We start from the raw sequence: 19948 nt of genomic DNA, 5'->3' as shown, positions 1-19948 counted from the left end.
AAGGCAGGAGCTCATTTTCTCAGATTCCCACCATTTAATCTCTTATGGAGCCAGTCAAGCTGCCTGCTCTATTTCCAGTTAGTTTTTGGATGAGCAGGGGGTTGACCTGATAAAAGACCCACACCCTCATTCCTTCATTACTCATCAGCCCTGTTGGCCAGGAGGGTGGGCTTCTTTACCCACTCAAGATTAAAAGCTTTCTCCAAGTTTTGTAATAGCTTGTACTTTATTACATATGCAACCCCGCCATACCTGCCAGTTGATCCCCCTTCCCTCCAAAGTATCATCTTTATATCAGCCCCCTCTTGGGGTCACTGAGCTGCTCCCCTTGCCTTCTGGGGCAGAGTAGATGGAGTCCCTTGAGCAGGCAGTGGGAGATCTATAATTGATCATCACAGTCCTCTTACAAATATATACACTTAAATCAGCACCCTGGGCGAGTTGTAAAGGGTCTTCAGGATGGGATGGAGTGAGGCTACCCCTCATCAAAGGTATAGCTTGGAATGAACTAAGGTTGGTCTATCTTGGGTCTCAGAAGGTGAAGAAGAGGAGCACACTCTGGGATTTAGTGTGAGTGGGGCATGTTCTCCCCAAACTTGTTCTGGTGGGCGATGTTCTTCACAGCTAGGAGAGCCTGAGGAGGAGGCAAGAGAGGGGAGGTAAGAGTGAGCACCCCTCTACCTCAGCCAGGAGGCTGCCCCCACTCCAGCCCTCAACCGCCCTGTCTCTTGGCCTATCCCACATGCAGAAGGGTCTCCATTCGCCCCTTATGCAATCACAAAAGGTGTGTGTGGGGGGGGGGCGGGGGGGAGTGTGAGTGAGTGTGCACACATTAGAGGGTCTGCCCAGGGCCCACCTCGTGGTGAACGTAGGCTTGACAGTGGTAACACCAGGTAGACAGGTCGGCGTAGCTGAGTACCAGCGGGTGTCCCAAGCCTTCATGGTGTTGGAGCATATGGGCGTTGATGTAACGACTGCAGTAGACCTGAGGTTGGGGAGCGAGCATTGGGTGGGGAATCAGCACCCACCTGTGGTTTGCTCCTGGGCCAACCTCCACCCTATCCCTTTCCTCGGCTGCATACCTGGTAGCAAGACAGACACACCCAGTTCTCCTGGAGTGCTCCACAGTCCTGACAAGGTTGGGTCACATCCAGGCCTGCTTCAGGTACGGGGCATACTGCCACCAAATGGGGACACCAGGGCAGTGGCGTTACAGCATAAAACATGGCCTGGGGGTGGATGAAACTGAGTAAGGTAGGGACTCCACCTCCCCATTATATGTTCCTATAGCGCATGCTCCTACGTGGAGGCACAAACGGGCATGAGAAGGAAGCCACTGTTCTAGCCTCTCCCAGAGCTCACTTGGTCAGTGTCAGCATGGTCTCCAGTGACCTGCATCAGTACTGACTCATTCATGTCCTGACCTCCAGCTGCCTCTCCTAGTAGCTCCTCCTCTTCTGGGGGTTCCTATACACACAGAGGTAAGAGATGTATCCGGGAGGCCTGATTCTTGTCCCTTCTTCCCCCCTACCTGGGTGTGGTGGGCCTTACCTGTGCCTTGTCTAGTTCCAAGGTCCTGAGATTTCCAGTCAGCTTACTGGGGGATATCTGGGTTGTGGCTCCTTGCATGGGTGACGCTGGAGGAGTCTGACTGTCAGCGCATGAGGCTGGAGGGCTTTGGATCAGCTCAGCCTCCTCCGAGGTGGTCTGGTCCAGCGTGGCATCCCCTGTGGCTGCCTCTGAGGTGGCCTGGTTCAGCCCAGCAGCTCCTCCCATGGCTGTCTCTGATGACTGGTCCCGAGTGAGCTCCATCACAGCTGTCTCTGACGTAGTCTGGCGTGGAGTGGACTCTTTCACAGAGGTTGCTGAGGTGGCCTTCCCCGTGCCTGCCTCCAGAACGTTCCCTTCTGGCATGGTCATCCCCTTGGCTGACCCAGGACTGGCCAGCTGGGGTGCCTTCTTGGTGATCAACTTAGAACTGGAGGGTCCCTCTTTATCTTTGACCTCTGGAACCATGGAAGGGAGATCCTTGAGTGTGGGTGTTATCCCTTCTCCCGCCTCTAAACCCTGCCCTCCCCTGAGCCCCCACTGCCCGCAGTTCCCCTTACCCACTCACTTGTGACCCACAAGCTGCACCAGTATCTGCGATGGACTTGGATGGTCTCGGTGATTGAGGCCAGGGCCCCTGACAGTGGGGGCCGCAGCAGGGTCAGCAGGGGTGGCGGGTCCCCAAGGAGGGAGTGGGTGCAGGCGGCCATGGACTCCGAGATGGATGTCAGGTTATAACCACCCTTTGTTAAGGAAAAGAGGAGGGAAAGGTATGACGGGGGGGTCCTCAGGGAATTTGGGAGACGAGATGTCCTGCCTCCCAATCTCCCCTTGGGGTCCTGCAAGTCTGGAGGGTAGGTACTGGGGACAAGTAGAACCCACATCTGTCAGATGGACAGCACCCACTGTGTGAGGTGGTCGTTGAGGGGGATAAAATTGTGACGTAAAGTGCAAGATAATAATAACCACAAGAATGACAGTACTGATGGCAACATTAGTAAGCGCTGACGTTCATTAAGTGCTTGCTGTGTGCTAGACCCTATTCTAAGCACTGAATCCTCACAACCACATGTGCTGAATCGGTGCAGGAACCTGCCTTCACAGTATGGGAACCCCTGGCCCCACCCACACAGAAGGCCCTGCCCCGCCCTGGTACAGGAACAACTGGTCTCTCTCTCTACGTGAATCTCTATCCTGACCTGGTATGGGAACCCCCTTTTCTCACACTCTATAGGAACCCCAGTCTCTGCTCTTTTTCCAGATAAAGAAACCGTGGCTCAGAGTGGTTAGATGACTTGTCTGAGGTCTTAACAGCTGGTAAGAGGCAGCACTGAGGTTGGAACCTGGGCTACCTGAGGAGAGAGTCCACCACCCTGCTCCACCACAGGCAGGCCTGGGCACACGGTGGGACATCTTACCAGCCAGTTAATCTCTCTGTGACTTACTGTCCTCATCTGTGAAGGAGTACAAATAACAGCACAGAAAGTTGCTGAGTGGGTTAAACTAATGTACGAACAATGCATAACCATAAGAAGCCACAGCTCTTATACAGGGCTTACCATGTGCCAGGCACCCCTCCACGATTAGCCAGCTACATCTTACAGACAAGGAAACTGAGGCACAGGGGGCGGGGGCACTGAGTACTTTACAAAAGGTCAGTGAATTTCCTTTGTCTCAGGATTTTGTTGGAGGTAGTTCAAGTAGAGGTAAAAAGCAAAGACTCTGGAGCCAGGCTGCCTGGGTTCAAGGCCTGGCTCTGCCATTATTAAATGTGTGACCTCCGGCTAGTCACCACAGCTCTCTGTACCTCAGTTTCCCTGATCTTGAGAGAGGAAAATGATGAGGTCAGTAGACCTTACCTCACAAGGCTGCTTTGTTAAGTAAATGCATTAATAATGCACGTAAAGTGCCAAGAAGAGTGTCTTGCACATAGTGAGTGCTCAATTAAAGTTGCTAATGCTGGTGTTATTACTAATGCCCAGTGTGTGCCCACAACCCCAGGTGGGGACACCCAAGTCTTCCCGACCACCCTCCCACCGCAGGAAGAGGGACCGAGACAGCTACCTCTAGGATAAGGATAATGCGGCCATTGGCCAGGCCCATCAGCAGGTGGGTGAGGTGGGCATAGCCCTCAGGCGACACCTGGCAGCTGCCCAGTGGGTCCCCCCGGGCAGCATCGAAGCCAGCTGAGACCAGCACCAGTTCCGGGTTAAACTGAGGCAGGCAGAGAAGAGACACGTGAGCATGAGGGTGGGGGCGTGGGGAGGCAGCAGTTCAGGGAGACCCAGAGACACAGACAAGGACAAATGAAGACATGGCAATGCAAGTCAGAGAGATGGAGACATGGGACCTGGAGCCCGGGAGACACAAGACCAGAGCCCTGAAAATAGGGAGGGGAGGACATGGAGACACAAGAGAGATTCAGAGATGTGGACACATCAGACACAGATTTAGAGACCCGAGATACAGAGATATGGAGATGTGAGAAACAGACGGACAGGGTCATGAAGCAGAGTTGTGAGGTGTGGAGACTCATGTCAAGAGATGGTGACATGAGACGGAGAGATATGTCCTCACATACACACCCAAGGGTGAGACCAAGAGGCACACACTTCCCTCCCTGTGTCAAACATGGGACACATGGGCACAACACAGGGTTTTATACACACGGTGCCAAAGAGAGGTGCACACGTTTCCATCACAGAAGATGACAACACAAGTGCCACACACAGAAGATGGTCACATACAGTCACATACACCCACACACAATCAGACAGTCTCACACAGACCAGACTATACATGGTACTAGTCACGCACGCACACACAGTTTCTCAGAGGGAACAGTAATCCACAGCTACCCCTGCACAAACACAATCATACACATGCCACCACCACAGTCACAATAGTCACATGTGCTGTTGCACCCACAGGAGGTGGTCGCTTGCACATGGTCACACACACTATTTCACAGAGTTGCACACACACAGAGATAGTCACAGCCAACTGTGCACAGACACACATACACATCTGAACACGCATGTCTGCACAGAGGTCACAGAGATGGCGCTCACGTTCATCCACCCTCAGAGTTAGTCATGTACACATGATTTGCCACACATACACACAGTTTACACACGGAGGAAGCAGTTACCTACAGCCACTCACACAGAGTCAGGGAAATGTATATAGGCCATAGGAGAGAGAGATGACTGTCACACACAGCCTTCCACATGCAGAAAGTCACACACTGGCTGTCACAGAGAGAGCAATGTGCAGTGACTCACAATATCACACACATCACACAGAGCAGCGGTAGTGACCAATAGCTCCCTGCGCAGAGTTTCACACGTGCTCGAACCCCTCCCCACCTGGCACGTGCAGTTCCACAGAGATGGCAGTCACATGGGGCTACCATCACACACAGATAGGCACTAGTGATGGTGTACACACAGGACAGGTACACAGCCAGGCACACCCCCAGGCAAGACCATCCCCGCACACTCCCAAGTCCTCACAGTTACACACAGAAGGCAGTCACATGCAGCCACTGCACAAACATACCCAAAGGCCATCACAGAGTCACATCCCCTCCCCCAAAGCCATCACAGCAGCCACCCGCAGGTCCTCTCACAGGATCAGTCACTGAGATGTCGGACACATGCACGCCTGCTGCCACCCACACAGTCTTGTCACGTGCATCCTAAATCGTACCTCATAGGCAATGGGAAGCACCAGACGATGCCAGGCAACCAGGTAGTCGGCGTCACCCAAGCGGGGCCCATTCCAGGCCACATTGACGGTGAAGCCCGTGCCTGCAGCCTGACCTATCTGGCTGCTGGCACCCTCGTCCCCCATAGGAAAGAAGGTGCCATGATCATAGCGGTGCAGAGAAATGTACAGCACGCTGCAGGAACACGGTGGGAAGGAGGGATGTGCCTGGTTAGCGAGGCACCCATGAGGCATGGCCCGCCCACCTCCCTGACCACACCCCACCCCCTGCCCCAGCCCCTCACCTGGGGTCCTCCTCAAATATGTGCTGAGTTCCATTACCATGATGGACGTCCCAGTCCACGATCAGGATCCTGAGGAGGGAGGGGACAGCTTCTCAGTTACCCCGGGACACTTGCCCCCTGGGGGAGGGCAGGGACTAGACCCCTGGAGTCTGTATGCAGGGGCATTTATTGCGGATGGGCGGACCCTGGGTCCCTGGGGAAAGCACTGGGTGGCAGGCTTGTGGGTCCTATCAGAGTCCTAAGGGCTTCACTGTGGGCCCGAGCGAGTGCTCAGGGCCAGATCCCGGGCCTTGTGTGGGTAAGTGCCAGGGGCTAGATCGTGGGTCTTTTGAAGGAAGCACCAGAGGCCAGACCCTGGGTTCTGTTGGGATAGTCATCAGGGGCCAGAAATTCTGGGGAAGGGGACCCTGGATTCTGTTTTATAAGCACCTGGGTGCCGCAATCTGGGGATCCTATCTGGGTAAGCACTGAGAGGCTAGATCCTTGGTCCTTTCCTGGAAGTGCTGGGCAATTGGACCCTTGGGTGGTTCGGGGTAACTATGGGGGCTGCACTACGGGGCCTGCTGCATAAGCACCAGGCGGTGGGGGCAGGGAGCCCTCACCGCAGCGCACGCCCACTGACGGCCTGGGCATGGCGAGCAGCCACAGCCACAGAGTTGAAAAAGCAGAAACCGCAAGCGGCATCCCGCTCTGCATGGTGGCCGGGGGGACGCACCACAGCAATGCCATTCAAAACCTGGCGGAGGGGCAGGGAACAAAGATTAGACCACCCACCCTCCCCGCCTTCCCTTCCCTTTCCTCTCCTCTTCCATCTCTCCTGTCCCTCTACTATTCCACCAGCTGCTAGGGGCCCCCAACCCTGTAGCCCCCATCCTGCTGGGTGCACTTCCCCAGAAGCCAGGCCTCTAGTGAGCTAGGATCTCCTCCCATTGCATGCCCCCTTTCCTCAGGCCTGGCCCACCTCTCAGAGCCGCCTCTTTCCCCACGCCCCACCCCCAGGACTTCCTCTCCTGGAGCCCAAGGTCCCCTCCCCAAAGTGCAGGCACCTCTCCCGCCAGCACAGCCTCCACCAGGCGGCAGGCGGCGCCAGCAGCCAGCTGTGCACAGGTGAAGGTGCTGGGGCAGATGTAGATGGAGTCATAGTTGGCGCCCTCGCGGTGCAGCTCCCGGATTTTCATCTTCTCCGTGGCCCGCAGACGATCCACGTGCTCAGCACTGGAGGCACAGAGGGGGCACTCAAGGGGACAGCCAGGTAACTCTGTCCCCTCCACGTCCTCTCCTGTGTCTCGCAGCAGCTCCACGTAACAGAGGCAAGCCCAGGCTCCAGCCCCCAGGGTGGCTTGCGTGCTCTGAGGCCCCATCCCACCCCAGCCACAGGGGTCTGACCTGTGGCAGGCGAGCAGCTCAGCGTCCGTGGCTGGACGTGCGGGCAGGGCGAGACAGCGCCCGGCAAGACCCAGCTCCTCCAGGCGGTGCATGATACGCTGGATGCGCTGAGGCGTCTCGGGGTGGTGGCTAGGTGTGGGGGAATCGGAGGCAGGGCTTAGTGTACTTGAAGTGGGGGGTCCCTCCCCTCCTCCCACTTAGCCCATCTCTCTGACTGCATACTTGTCCCACAAGTTGTAGTGATCCATCATCTGTTGGTCATAGACCAGCCCTGTGCGAGCCTGCAGCACCGGCCACGTCAGGATTGGGAGCTCAGGGGGCTGCCACGGTCCCTCCTCCTCCTTCTCCTCCACATTGTCCCCCTCCACAGTGTCCTCCTCCTCCAGGGTCTCAGCTGCATGGGGAGGCCACATTCACCCTAGTCCTACTCCCCCACCCTGGATCCCCTTAATACTCTGGCACTCAGTTTACCCAAACCTAAAAAGGGGTGGGAGGCCTGAAACCAGGGCCCAGTGAGAGAGAGAGCCTGACCCTCCCCCACCAAGGCAGCGAGGAAAGTCAGAGTGGGGTCTGGAAGAGTCTCCTCCCACAGCTCATTCCCTGCCCAACCCCCCACCCAGCGCACTCCCTGCCAACTACCTGATCTCACAAAGACCTTCCAGAAGGGCTCAAGGGCTTCTAGAACACAGGAGATCGACGCCTGGGCACTGGAGGGCAAGGGAGGGGAAAATGTGACCAACTGGCCCCTGAGTGGGCAATGAGGGGCCTACTTCTCCCCTCCTCCACCTGGGCTCACCTCGGGCAAGGGGTGCCAGGGAACTCCAGCATGGGGCAAGGGTCTCCCAGAAGGGTGTGGAGAGAGGCGCTGACGCCCTCAGCCAGGGAGCGGAGGTTGTAGCCACCCTGGGAGAAGGAGTTCACATGAGGGAGGGCAGGAAAGAACCAGATGTTACCAGAGAAGAGTAGGGTGTTGTCAAGCAACAGGGCATTTGAAGGCTGACTTCATTTCATGTGCTGGACAGTATCATGGGGTGATTACTACTATTATAATGCTCATTTTACATAAGGAAAGCAGAGGCACAGGGAAGCTGAGTGACTTAGGAGAGGCTGTCCAGCTAGTAAGTGGAAATGCTGGGACAGGACTGAAAGTTGTTCTTACGTCTTCCAGGATCCATGGGCTGAGAGACGAAGTGAGTCACTCACCTCCAGTGAGAGGATCAGCTTGCCTCCTGCCAGACCCATGAGCAGGTGGGTTAGCTGGGCGAACCCTGCCGGAGTGGCGGCCATCTCGCCCTGGAGGGACGTGGAGGGTCAGCCCTGCTCCGTGCGGCCCCCTTCTGCCCTCCTGCCATCCCAGTGCACCTGCCTTACCTTGGGGTCCCCTTGGAGGGCATCAAATCCAGCAGCTACCAGGACCAGCTGGGGCTGGAACTGAAGGGGGTAGGAACTACATGAGGCCACCTGCCCTCACGGCCCTTCCCTCAACATCGCCTCTGCCCCAACACACCCCAGACCCACAGGACCTCAAGGGAAACTGGCAGCAGGACGTGCAGGAAAGCGGCGATGTAGTCGGCATCTCGCATCCCCACCTGCAGACAGGGAGGCATGATGGGGACGTCCTGCCATCTGCCCTGAAGGGCAGGGGTGGGCCTCATTTTGGGGGCAAAGGGTGGGCAGATACTGACCTGGTTCCAAGGCACATTGATGGTGTATCCCTGGCCTTGGCCAAAACCTGTGGTGGACCAGTTGGAGGCTGTAAGGTGGGGCCAGAACCGACCCTGCTCGTAGCGGTGGATGGAGAAATAGAGGACGCTAGAGACAGAGAAAAAAAAGAGGTGAGGGTTGAGGAGTCGGTCCCCCCAGAAACCCCCAACCCACAGCTACCACAGTTGACTCAACCATTCACTCATTCTCTCAGTAATTTCCCCATGAATTCTTTAATTCATACATTCATTCATTCTTCCATTCAGTTGCCAGCTTATTCATCCTCTCATCCATTAATTCTTCCATTTATTTATCCATTACCTCACTCACTCATTCATTTGCTCTCTTACTGAAATTGCTCCCTCAGCAAACACTGCTGCCCCTCTCAGTGCCCACCCAGTTCTAGCTCTGAGACCCTGAGAGCTATCAAGTCTATCCCACCTCCTAGGGCTCCTGACCCCATGGGGTACTCTAGATCATGCCTGCCCACCCACCAGCCCCTGTGACCAAGATAGTGACAGCAGGACAAACCCTGTGACACTGGAGGCCCACAGAGGCATGAGGCTCTTAGTTGGCCTTAGTTGGCGGGAGCCAGCTAAGGCTGAAAAGAACACCAGGCGAAGCTAGGGAGCTTAGTATTTTCCCTGAAGGAAGTGGGGAGACTCAGGGCCTAGGGGTTAGGAGGGGTGGGACTTGGTTCTGTATGTGGAGCTGGAGTGGGGATGCTGGCTGGGGCTCCATGAGGCCAGTGAGGGGGCAATTCCTTGTCTCCAATACCTTACAGGCTACCTCTACTATTTCTTCTATTTTCTAGGTGAGAAACTGAGCACTCAGAGCAGTGAGGGGGGCTGACACAGAACAGATACTGAAAAGACACAGTGGTATATGTTCTGATAGTAAGCCAAGTAGGAGGGCTTGATTCTGACTGAGGTGATCAAAATGAACATCTCTCATCCATCCTTCCATCCATCTGTTCATCCATCCCCTGCCTTGTTCCAGAAAGGACTTAAGGCAGCACTTTTTTCCTTTTTTAGGGAAATGCAAGAAACAGTGGTAAGCAATAAATCTAGACAAACTTAACAGTCACATTTTAATAAATGTTGATAATATAGTTGTGAAATTAAATGCAATTGGTATACAAGGATTTTTGGAATTGGGGGGATAAAGACCATGTGAAAGCTCTGGTCTTGAGTAGATGGGGGATGACTGTTTTACTTTTGACTCTAACAGATAAACGTACAGTAGAACATAAATATTATCATCGGGAAAGATAGGAATAAAGAAAAGATTTGAAGAAAGTCCACCCCACAAGAGAGCCACCAAAGTCAACAAACAGAAGAACTAACACCCAAGGAAATTAAGTTTATAAAGCAAATAGAAGGAAATTTAAAAATAAGTTCAACTGACTTCCAGTAAAAGAATGGTGGACTGATAGCACAGGTTTACCTCCTCATTCTCCTACAATCCTAGTCAAAAGATAGTAAAGGAATTTTAAACAAGTATCAACCCAGGAAGACAGAGAGTGGGAGAAAGGATGTCAGACAATTAGAGACTTCAACAAATCTCTGGAAAGTAGTCTGAGGCTCCAGGGGCCCCAGCAGGCCCTCTCCCATGCTGAACAGGTTGGGAAGTCACCCAAGACAATCTGAGGTTTCCCTTCTGGAGAAGTCAAGCACAGATCCAGGTCAATGCTCACAAAATCAATTCTGAATAGCCAATTCACTGAATAACCAACTCACTAAATTTACTTGTTCCTTTTAACTACTAAGCTTTAGTTTACTAAATGAATTCTTGTTAATTTTCTTAGGCATAATAACAAGAATTCCTTAATATCATTAATCACTCTTTTTGTTTTAAAAGTGCATTGGAGGCAATAGCTGTGTTATTTTGTGGATATATGACTATATGCATAGATATGAAGAATTGTGAATATATTCAATGCATTCTTCTTTATGAATAAGAATGTATAAATGAAAAAAAAAATCTATCCATGACCTTCAGTCTCCCAGCTCCCCATCTCTCAATCTCTTTATTTATTTATTTATTTATTTATTTGTTTATTTATGGCTGTGTTGGGTCTTCGTTTCTGTGCGAGGGCTTTCTCTAGTTGTGGCAAGCGGGGGCCACTCTTCATCGCGGTGCGCGGGCCTCTTACTATCGCGGCCTCTCTTGTTGCGGAGCACAGGCTCCAGATGCGCAGGCTCAGTAATTGTGGCTCACGGGCCTAGTTGCTCCGCGGCATGTGGGATCTTCCCAGACCAGGGCCCGAACCCGTGTCCCCTGCACTGGCAGGCAGATTCTCAACCACTGCGCCACCAGGGAAGCCCTCTCAATCTCTTAACTCCATCAGGAGGGTCCTGGCTGGAGACAAATTGGATAGCCCTTAAAATACTATTATGAAGACAAGGAAAACAACTAAACTAAAGCTTAGTAGAGCATAAACACAGAGAGGAAGACAGTGCTCTTGAAGCTTAAAAGAAGGAATGCAAGGTAAAGTTGAGGAAATCTCCCAGGACACTGAGCAAAAGGAAAAAAGAGACAGAAGACATGAGATAAAAAATAAGAGACACAGAGGATCAACCCCGGAAGTCTAACATCTGACTAACAGAGAGACCAGAGAGGACACAGTAGAAGAAATCATCAACAATCTAATAGAAGAAAACTTCTGAGGATTTAAGAAAGGCATGAGTCTTCAGATGTAAAATATCTACCACTGGTAAGCAGAATGAGGGGCAGGGTGAAAATTCAGAACGCCAGGGATAATGAGAAGAACCTAAAACCTTCCAGAGAGGAAAATATATTGGAAAGGAATGAAAATCAGACTGACATCTAGACATCTGTCAGCAACACTGAATGGTGGAAAATAATAAAGCAATGTCTGGAGAACAACCAACCTAGACTAGGTAATGGGCCACAGGAGCTCAGGAACCATGGGAAAAAGTGGAACTTATGCAGTCAATTCAATAAAAGGCTGTTTCAATAAAAACAACAACTATTTAGTAGTGTCCCCTACTGACAAGGATGGGCTCAATCACTTTCTGCAGGAAGGGTAAGGTGGTTCTCTTTCTGGAGGGAAGTCTGGCACTAGATTCTAGACTTTCAAGCACAGTGACCCTCTGACGAACTGGAAATTCATCCTACAGATATACTCAGAGGAGTATAAAATTATATATTTACCAGACTATTCACTGTAGAATTATCTGTATAGCAAAGACTGGGAAGACCTATAAACATCCTGGGGTTAAATGACCAAAGGTATAGCCATACAATGGAACACTGTACAGCTCTTACAAAGAACGAGATGCTTTTCAGAGGCACTAACATGGAGGTGTCCACACCATGCTGTTAAATGCAAAAAGCAAGTTGTTGAAGAAAATGTAGTGGTAGTATGTTAATAATAATAATGATAATGATGAATATTCATACATCTACAGGAAAAATTCTGTAACTATCAACAGTTACTTTTGAGGTGATAGGAATTACAGGAGACTCACTGCTTTAGACATTTCGATATTTAATTTTTTTGTTTGTTTTTTGGCCATGCCATGTGGCTTACGGGATCGCAGTTCCCTGACCAGGGATTGAACCCCGGCAGAGATAGTTAAAGCCCAGAATCCTAACCACTAGGACACCAGGGAACTAACTCCCTTTAATTCTTTAAAGAAATAAAATTTGCAGTATTGTCATAATCAGAAAACATAAAGTAGTAATTTGAGGTTCACTCCAGCTCCAGGATAAATTGGTGAACGAGATCTCCAAACATTTGTGGGCTCAAATCTCATCTCTTCAACTTCTTCTCTCTATGACCTCTTAACCTGTAAGCCTCAGTTCCCTGATCTGTAAAATGGGGAACCCAACAGTCCCTGCCTCAGAATGAAATTAAGAGACAGCAGACACGCAGAGGGCAGTACCGAACCTGTTGCCAGGGCAGGCCCAACAAATGTGAATGCTTCCCCTTCCCTCCTGGGCCCCTTCTGGCTGGGCCTGTAAAGATGGCGGGTGGCTGGGAGTCTAGCATCTAGGGTGGTACTCCGGGCATACCTGGGGTCTTGGTCAAAGGTGAACTGTGTTCCTTGACCATGGTGCACATCCCAATCCACGATAAGGACCCTGTGAGTGGGAGAGAGGGGGGCACTATGTAAGCAGATCAAGGAGCATCTGGGGGAAGTGCCTAGACCAAGATACCCAACCCTGCGCCACCCTCATTACACCCACCCTGCTGCTTGCTGCTGACCTCTGAATGTCATGCTTCTGTTGAGCATAGCGGGCAGCCACAGCCACGTGGTTGAACATGCAATACCCATCCATAAGACTGTGCTGGGCGTGGTGTCCAGGAGGCCTGGGAAGGGCAGGGAAGGCCACAGATTAATGGTGGTGAGGGGTCCTCCTCTTCAGAGATGGACACTTCCCTGCTCTCTAATCCTGGACCACCAACTCCCCCAGTGCTGATGCCTGCACATCTGCCAGGAACTGAGTAATTGGGTCCCTCAGACCCTCACCCCCAGTCTACTCTTCTCTCTCTGAAGGAAATTTGATAATGCTCATTAAAATTATCAATGCATACACCCTCATACCAAGTCCTTCTGCTCCTGGGGACTTAGGCCACAACCTATATAACAAAAAGGGTGAAATAACATGTTTATAAATGGATGATATTTGCTGCAGCATTTTTTGGAAACAGCAAATGATTGGAGAGAACCAAAATGCCCAATGGTAGCAGGCAGGTTAACTTACTGTGCATTTGTATAATGGCGTTCTACATGGGTCTAGGCTATACACTGTTAAGAGAAAAGCTTTCCAAGATATATAAGTGAAAAATGCATGATACAGGGAGTGTGTCGAGTGCTACCATAATTTGTGGCTAAAAAAGGGGAGGTAGGAGAAAAGCTACATCTTCTGCATTTCATCACTTCTGGGATGCCAATGATGAGAAGATGTACTGTGATTTTACATGCCAATAACAAAGCAGAAAATGCTGCCAAAGGAATTCTGAGTCACCATTGTTTATAAGATGCATCCAGATTTCAAGATGTTTCAAATATGAAAAAAATATACATCTTAGAATCAACAAAGTATGGTATTTATTCCATGAATGGCACAGACTATTTCTGGGAGGACACAAGAGTCGTTGGTGACAGCGACTGCCTCCAGGAGAGGAAGCAGGTGTCTGGAGACGGGGGTGGGGAGGACTTTTACTTGTACCTGACCCCTAACCTTTTTTAACATTTGATTCTTGAACCATGTGAATATACTTCCCACACCATTACCTTTTACATTTGAGAAAGGAATTTTTTTGTAATGTAAAAAAGCCTTATGCTAGTGGGTCCTACCTGATTATCGCCATACCATTCCGGATCTCAGCCCCCAGGACTGCATCCACCAGCCTGAGGACGGAGCCTGAGGCCAGGCAGGCACAGGTGTATGAGTTCTGGAGAGACAGTGGGGAGCCAGAGAGGGAGTGAGGGAGACAGCAGCCCTGTCCACTCAGCTGCCCCCCTCCAAGGTGGGGTGGATGTGGGGATGGGGGACCCCGGGATTGCCACCACCCTCTGCCCTCACAGTTCTCATCCATACCGGATGCAGATAAACTGAGTCATAGGTATCTGCTAGGACACGCAGTTCCCCCTCATTCATGTACTGGGTCGTCTCCATCAGATCAATGTATTCTAGACTGGGTATATAGATGGGGGATGGGATTCAGGGGCCCGCCTCCCTCCCTGGCCCTGAACCAGGGCCCTATCCCCTTCCCAGCTGAGTCCTCCATGCACCAAACCCCTGGACAAGTCAGGCCTCCTCAATTGTCAATCTGGGGAATAGCTGGGATGTAGGATACCTTCCCTGCTTCTTCCCCAGCCTGCCTCATTTCCAGTAACAACCCTTGCCCTCTGCTCTGGCCACATCAAATCCTACCTCCAGGTCTTTGGCCAGACAGTTCCAGCTGTCTGCATCTCCCTTTCCTCAGCCTTCTGCTTCATGGGACTCATTCTTTTTCTCCTCTTAAAGCTCAGCTCAGATACCCCCTCTGCCACACTAACTTTCCTTGAACCATACCACATCAGGCCTCTTACTCTGGGTTCCTTCAGCCCCCTGGGGGAACCCCCTGATCACTCTGTCCACATATCCATCATCTGTTTACACATCAGATTATAATAACAAAAAGAGCTCATCAGGGACTCATGATATGTCAGGCACCATTCTAAGCACCCGACACATATCAAGCCCTCCTGAGGAGCTCATGTTTACTAGCCCCCAAGTTACAGGCGATGACACTGAGATTCAGAGAGGCTCAGTGACTTGCCCAAGACCACAGAGCCCATGACATTCCTTCCCAAAGCATCTGGCCTGCCCTGGTTGGCCCAGGGCAGCCTCCTCCCCATCCCTACCAGGCTCCCAAGCCTTCACCTGTGAACCAACATCAGCTCCTCCTTTTCGGCGAATCGAGCCTGGGGAGACATGAGGAATAAAGGGCTAAGGCTCTGGCTGTCCCACCAGCTGCTGCCCTCTGCCCAGGATGTCGGCTGGGGGACTCACCTGAAAGGACACACAGCGATCCAGGAGGCCCTCCTGGATCAGCTGCTCCTTGATGGCATGGAGCCGCTCAGGGCCTTCAGGGAAGCTGGGTTGACAGAGATACAAATACAGATATAGGTACAGATACATATGACACTGGTGAGCACCACATCTGCTTCTGCACATCTTCCCCATCTGCCCTTCCACAGCTGCTGACGCATGAAACTTTGGAGTCATCCCTGGCGCCTGCTGGTTTCCGTTCTCATGATATGTGCAGAGCCTGGCCCTCTCCTATCACCCCCACTGCTGCTACCATTACCTCTCGCCTGGGCTATTGCACTCAGCTGGCCTCCCAGCTTCTGCCCTTGCTCCCCCAACAGTCCTTTCTCTGCACAGCAGCCCAGACACTGGTTAAAACTCAAATCAGGTCATGTCCCTCCTCTACTCAAAAAATTCTCCTGGCTCCCAGCTCACTCAGGGTAAAAGCCAAAGTCCTCCCCATGCCCCAGAAGGCCCTTCACGACCTGCCCCATCCCCTCTTTGACCCCTATCTCCTACTGCTCTCCCCCTCACTCACTCTGCTTCTCCTACGCTAGGCTCCTCCCTGTTCCTCAATCAAACCAAGTACGTTTCCGCTAGCTCTTCTTCCTGCCCAGGACAATCTTCTCCCAGATGTCTCCATAGCTCACTCCCTCACCTCCTTCAGATCCCTGCTCAGGTAGTAAGGCCTTCCTTGACCATCGTATTTAAAACTGAAGAGTCCCCTCCACTGCACTTTCTGCTACTCTCCCTCCCGCTTCTCCACAGCACTTCTCTTTCTAATACACTTTATCACTCGATTTTTGCTTGTTTACTATCTGTCTCCCTCCTCTAAAATGTAATCTCCACGAAGGCAGGAGTTTTGTTTGTTTTGTGTACTGCCTGTCCCTAGCGCCTCAGGAGACGGTAGATATGTATTCAATAATGAAGTCTTTTGCCATCCTGAGTCTTCCACTGGGATAGGGGAGATAGATACTAAACTAGTAAACACATAAGTATAATAATGGACAAACAATGGCATGGGCTAGGAATATCTTGACGCTCAGGTGTGGGGGAAGGGGAGTGGCTAGGCAAAGCCCTCTCCGAGGGTCTCCTTGAGATGTGAATATTAACCAGGAGACGAGAAGGTGGAAATGAGTCTCTGGAAAAGGGATTGGCCAGGGTAAAGGCGTGAGATGAGAGAGTGCCTGGTATGTTGGAAGAACAGCAAGGGGATCAGTGTGTGTGAAGTGAAGCGAAGCGAATGAGGGGGAGGATTGGCTGACGAGGTCATCATGGTGATATGGAGCCAGATCACATGGAACCTTAGAGGCCAGGATGAAGAATTTGAACTTTACCTTCAGGGCAACATCCTGCCCTTGAAGGACTTTAAGAGAGAGAACATCATCTCGTACATATTTTTTTAGGCTGTTGTGTAAAGAACAGGCAGCAGGGGTGAGGGTGGAAACAGGGAGGCCTCTGCAAGTCTAGGTGAGTGATGATGGTGGTGGCAGTGGAGGCGGTGAGGAGAGGTCAGATACTGAATACATTTTGAACATAGAGCCAAAAGAATTTGCTGATGGATTGTAATGTGTGACTGAATGGGAAGTGTAATTCTTCCATTTCAGCACAAACATCCCTTCTTCAAGGAATCCTTCTGGGAACCCTGGATGCTAGTCTAGCGTTCTCTATTAAACACTCTTGAAAGCTCTGGTCTTAGGTCCTCCTTCATTAAACACCTCACACTGCTGATGGCGGTTTAGTGACCTGCTCTCCTACTCCCCTGTCAGCTCCCTGTCTGTCTTGTCTGACACATTTGTATCACCATCTCCGGCACACAGAAGGCACTCAATAAATGTTTGTTGGCTAAATGAAAACAACCCATTCAAGCCTGAGCCCCATCTCCCTAAATCATCTGCTTCCAGTCTCTAGGCTAGAGTAAGACAGGATTCGTTCTTCTAATGGGCTCTAAGTGTATGTCTTTGTATGGCTTGGGTATGGCCTGGAGGAGCCAGCCTCACCTGTCATCCCAGAGGCAGTGGAATTCATTTAGCTGCTCATCGAACACCAAGCCAGTGCCAGACGGTGTCCTGGCCTCCCGGTTCAGATCCTGCAAGGAAAAAAAATGGGAGAGACTGATGCATTGAGGGCCTGAGTCAGAGGGAACATCCCACACTGTCCAGGATGGAGAAGCTCAGGGTTTTGATTGTCACAGGAGGTTAAATTGCGGCCAGGCCCCTCTCACCAGCCCTTGCAGCCCCACGACTAGGTCTTGCTCGGCTGCTTGACTAAGCTTCTTCATTCTGCCTTTCTTCTTTACCTCCGCTAGATTGGGGCTGGAGCGGAGTACGGCACCCTTTTTAACACCTCGCTTCTGCCAAACAGAGAGAAGGGTCAGAGTCCAACGCACGCACGGCCCGCTGCTCCCCCTCCCCCTCATTAGGGCAGGTCTGGGGCCTCACCGAGGTCTGGGGCCTCACCGAGGTGACGCTGGAGTCGTGGGGGGGGGAATGGGGATTGTGCCTACTCCTTCGCTGTCTGGTTGTGGTGGAATCCTGGCCGGTGGAGGTCATGGCTGGGGAGACTTCACCCCTGACGCGTTTCTGGGGGGTGGGGTGGAGGTGACTCCGAAGGGGCCCAACGCCATGAAAACCTTACATCCCAGCCCTTCCCAGGCCCCGCCCCCTACGCTAGTCTCTATCCCTTTGCTATCTATTCCCCACCACCTTCTAAACTCTGCCTCTTAAGGCTCTCTCCCTCCAGCAGGGTGTCCATTCTACCTGGTCCCGCCCATTCCACTAGGCTCCACCCCTTTGACACTATTCATTCTCCTTTCAAAGTCTTGCCCTTTCACAGAGCAATTAACCCCCTGGCTCAGTCCGTTCTAGAGCCTGCCCTTTCCAGCTAATCACCGCCCCTTCCGCCCTATAAGCCCCATTCCCAGACCCTTTCATTCCTCAAAGCCTCGCCCAGACCCCACCCCTTCGCAAACCTGCCCATTCCAGCCAATCTCCCGGGATAATCACCCACTCTTTCACTCAGCCAGACCCAGCCAGGGCCCCGACTCCACCCTTAACGATCCACTTAACTCCACCCCTTATTGGCCCGACCGGCACCTTCCACTTGGCTAGATCCCGCCCCTAACGTTTCAACAAGCCCAGCTCCTCAGGGGACTGCCCCTTTCCTTCCACCAGGCCCCACCCCCTACCCAGGCCCAATCCCTAACGCTTCACCAAGCCCCTTCAGCCAGTTCCGAGCCACCTCCCGCTAGCCCCTCCCCCTTCTCGCCCCCGCTGTCGACGCGGGCGCAGCCCCTTTCTCAAACTCCGCCCCTGGCTTACGCCTCAAAATTCCCTGAGCCCCCTCTTTTCCGTTGGGCAGGGGCTCTCTACAGCCCGCCCCAATCCCTCCCACATTGGGGATCTTGCCGCAAGGCCGCGCCCCTCGTGCGGGCCACACCTCCCGCGAACTCACAAACTGCGGGTCTGCGCGAGAACTGGCGACACGGGCCGTGCTGCGCCCGTATGAAGCGCGCGCCAGCGGCTGGACGATGCACTCGGGGTCAAACTCGCCCCTCCCCCAACCACCGCCGCTGTCGTCCTGGCGGCCTTGGCCGCCGTCCCTCCGTCCCTGTCCAGTTACCTTAGGAGCCCTCCGGACCGGCGCCAACTGTACCGTGCGATTAACTCAAGAGTGCAAGCAAGCAAGCAAGGCCGTTAGGAAGGGGCGTCTTCTCTCGTCCCAGTGGCTTCCCGCGTTGCGCGCCGTGATGACGTAGTGAGGGCGGGCTGGTGGGCCTGGAGCACGGTGGAAACTGGACAAGGCTGGTGGCGGCCAAAATGGGAGTGGTGATGTTAATAAATGTGAGGATTTTCTGAGTTCATATTCACTAAGGTGGTACATAGGAAGCACTCACCAAATGTTGGCTAGTAATATTCTGCCGCGAAAATGAATGGTGGAGCGGAAGGAGTCTTAGTAGAGGCAAATAACTGTGATGATAGCAAGTATTATGTGACAGGCATTGTCGCAGGCCACAGTTCTATGAGGTAGTTCCTTAAGGCTGCTTTGAAGATAAGGAAACTGAGGTTATGCGACTTAGCCATGTGACCTTGAGCAAGTTACTGAGCATCTCTGGGCTTCAGTTTCTTCATCTGGAAAATTGTGGTAATTATAGTGCCGGAGCCAGAATGGACCTCAGGAGGGGAGTTTTTCTTTGGATGGCGGCTCTCCCTGTCGGCCCCCTCCACTGGGTCACCTCTGCTCCCAAGCTGTAATAGAAAGTGTGTGCCTAGGGGGTAGGGGGAGTTGCCACTGTGCACCACCCCCCAACTCCCCCCACACCGTGTCTAAATGCCTAAATGTCAGCCCCGTAGGAGGCCGGTTTGTCCTCCTAATCTCCCTCTCTCATTCTTCACCATTTCCTACCGGGCTGTAGGCTGGGGCGGGAGAGATAAGCGGTCTGGGGTTCAGCATCGCTGACTAACTAACAGATTGACAGCCCCGCCGCCCAGTAGCCGGGCCCTCTTACCCTCTTGCAAACCCCAGTTCCAGCCTTCTCTTCCCTTCCACTCTTTTTCTACCTGAACGTGTCTTTTTGTCCCAGTGGAAGAGGGTCACAGCCCTAAGACTTTTAAACCTCCAAATACACCAAAGAAAACATATATACAATGATACACACTGAGGAACGTTCTGAGGTTGTGATGCCTGCAAAGTAAAAGAGTAGGAAGTCTTGTAAAGGCCAAGGCCTATTTTTTCTGTATAGTCAGAAG

At 52.3% G+C, this 19948-nt stretch overlaps 1 protein-coding gene across 9 annotated transcripts; it reads right to left on the bottom strand.

The window, feature by feature from the left end:
• Positions 1–217: 217 nt before the first annotated feature.
• Positions 218–18934, bottom strand: HDAC6 (histone deacetylase 6). 9 transcript variants are annotated; one of them, XM_036840343.1, is made up of 29 exons: positions 18822–18928; positions 17642–17782; positions 17425–17553; positions 17201–17289; positions 15183–15267; positions 15054–15094; positions 14226–14322; positions 13982–14079; positions 12886–12990; positions 12693–12761; positions 8633–8759; positions 8471–8536; positions 8319–8378; positions 8151–8240; positions 7744–7850; positions 7587–7654; positions 7170–7341; positions 6948–7076; positions 6608–6776; positions 6164–6297; positions 5562–5630; positions 5260–5452; positions 3613–3762; positions 2117–2291; positions 1552–2006; positions 1363–1467; positions 1083–1229; positions 857–985; positions 218–634 (listed from the first exon to the last, which is right to left on the bottom strand). In XM_036840343.1, exons 2-29 carry the CDS (start codon positions 17750–17752, stop codon positions 566–568), a joined length of 3438 nt encoding a protein of 1145 aa, XP_036696238.1. In that variant the 5' UTR covers positions 17753–17782; positions 18822–18928; the 3' UTR covers positions 218–565. The 9 variants fall into 9 exon arrangements, with proteins under 9 accessions (XP_036696238.1, XP_036696242.1, XP_036696240.1 ...); XM_036840345.1 differs by having other exon boundaries at positions 233–634; positions 17660–17782; XM_036840344.1 differs by lacking the exon at positions 18822–18928 and adding an exon at positions 18172–18245 and having other exon boundaries at positions 233–634.
• Between the last annotated feature and the right edge of the window lie 1014 nt (positions 18935–19948).

Source organism: Balaenoptera musculus, chromosome X, assembly GCF_009873245.2.
Source record: "Balaenoptera musculus isolate JJ_BM4_2016_0621 chromosome X, mBalMus1.pri.v3, whole genome shotgun sequence".
In the NCBI taxonomy this organism is placed as follows: domain Eukaryota; kingdom Metazoa; phylum Chordata; class Mammalia; order Artiodactyla; family Balaenopteridae; genus Balaenoptera; species Balaenoptera musculus.
Note: the sequence above shows the minus strand (reverse complement) of the source record. Positions and strands in the feature narration are given on the sequence as shown.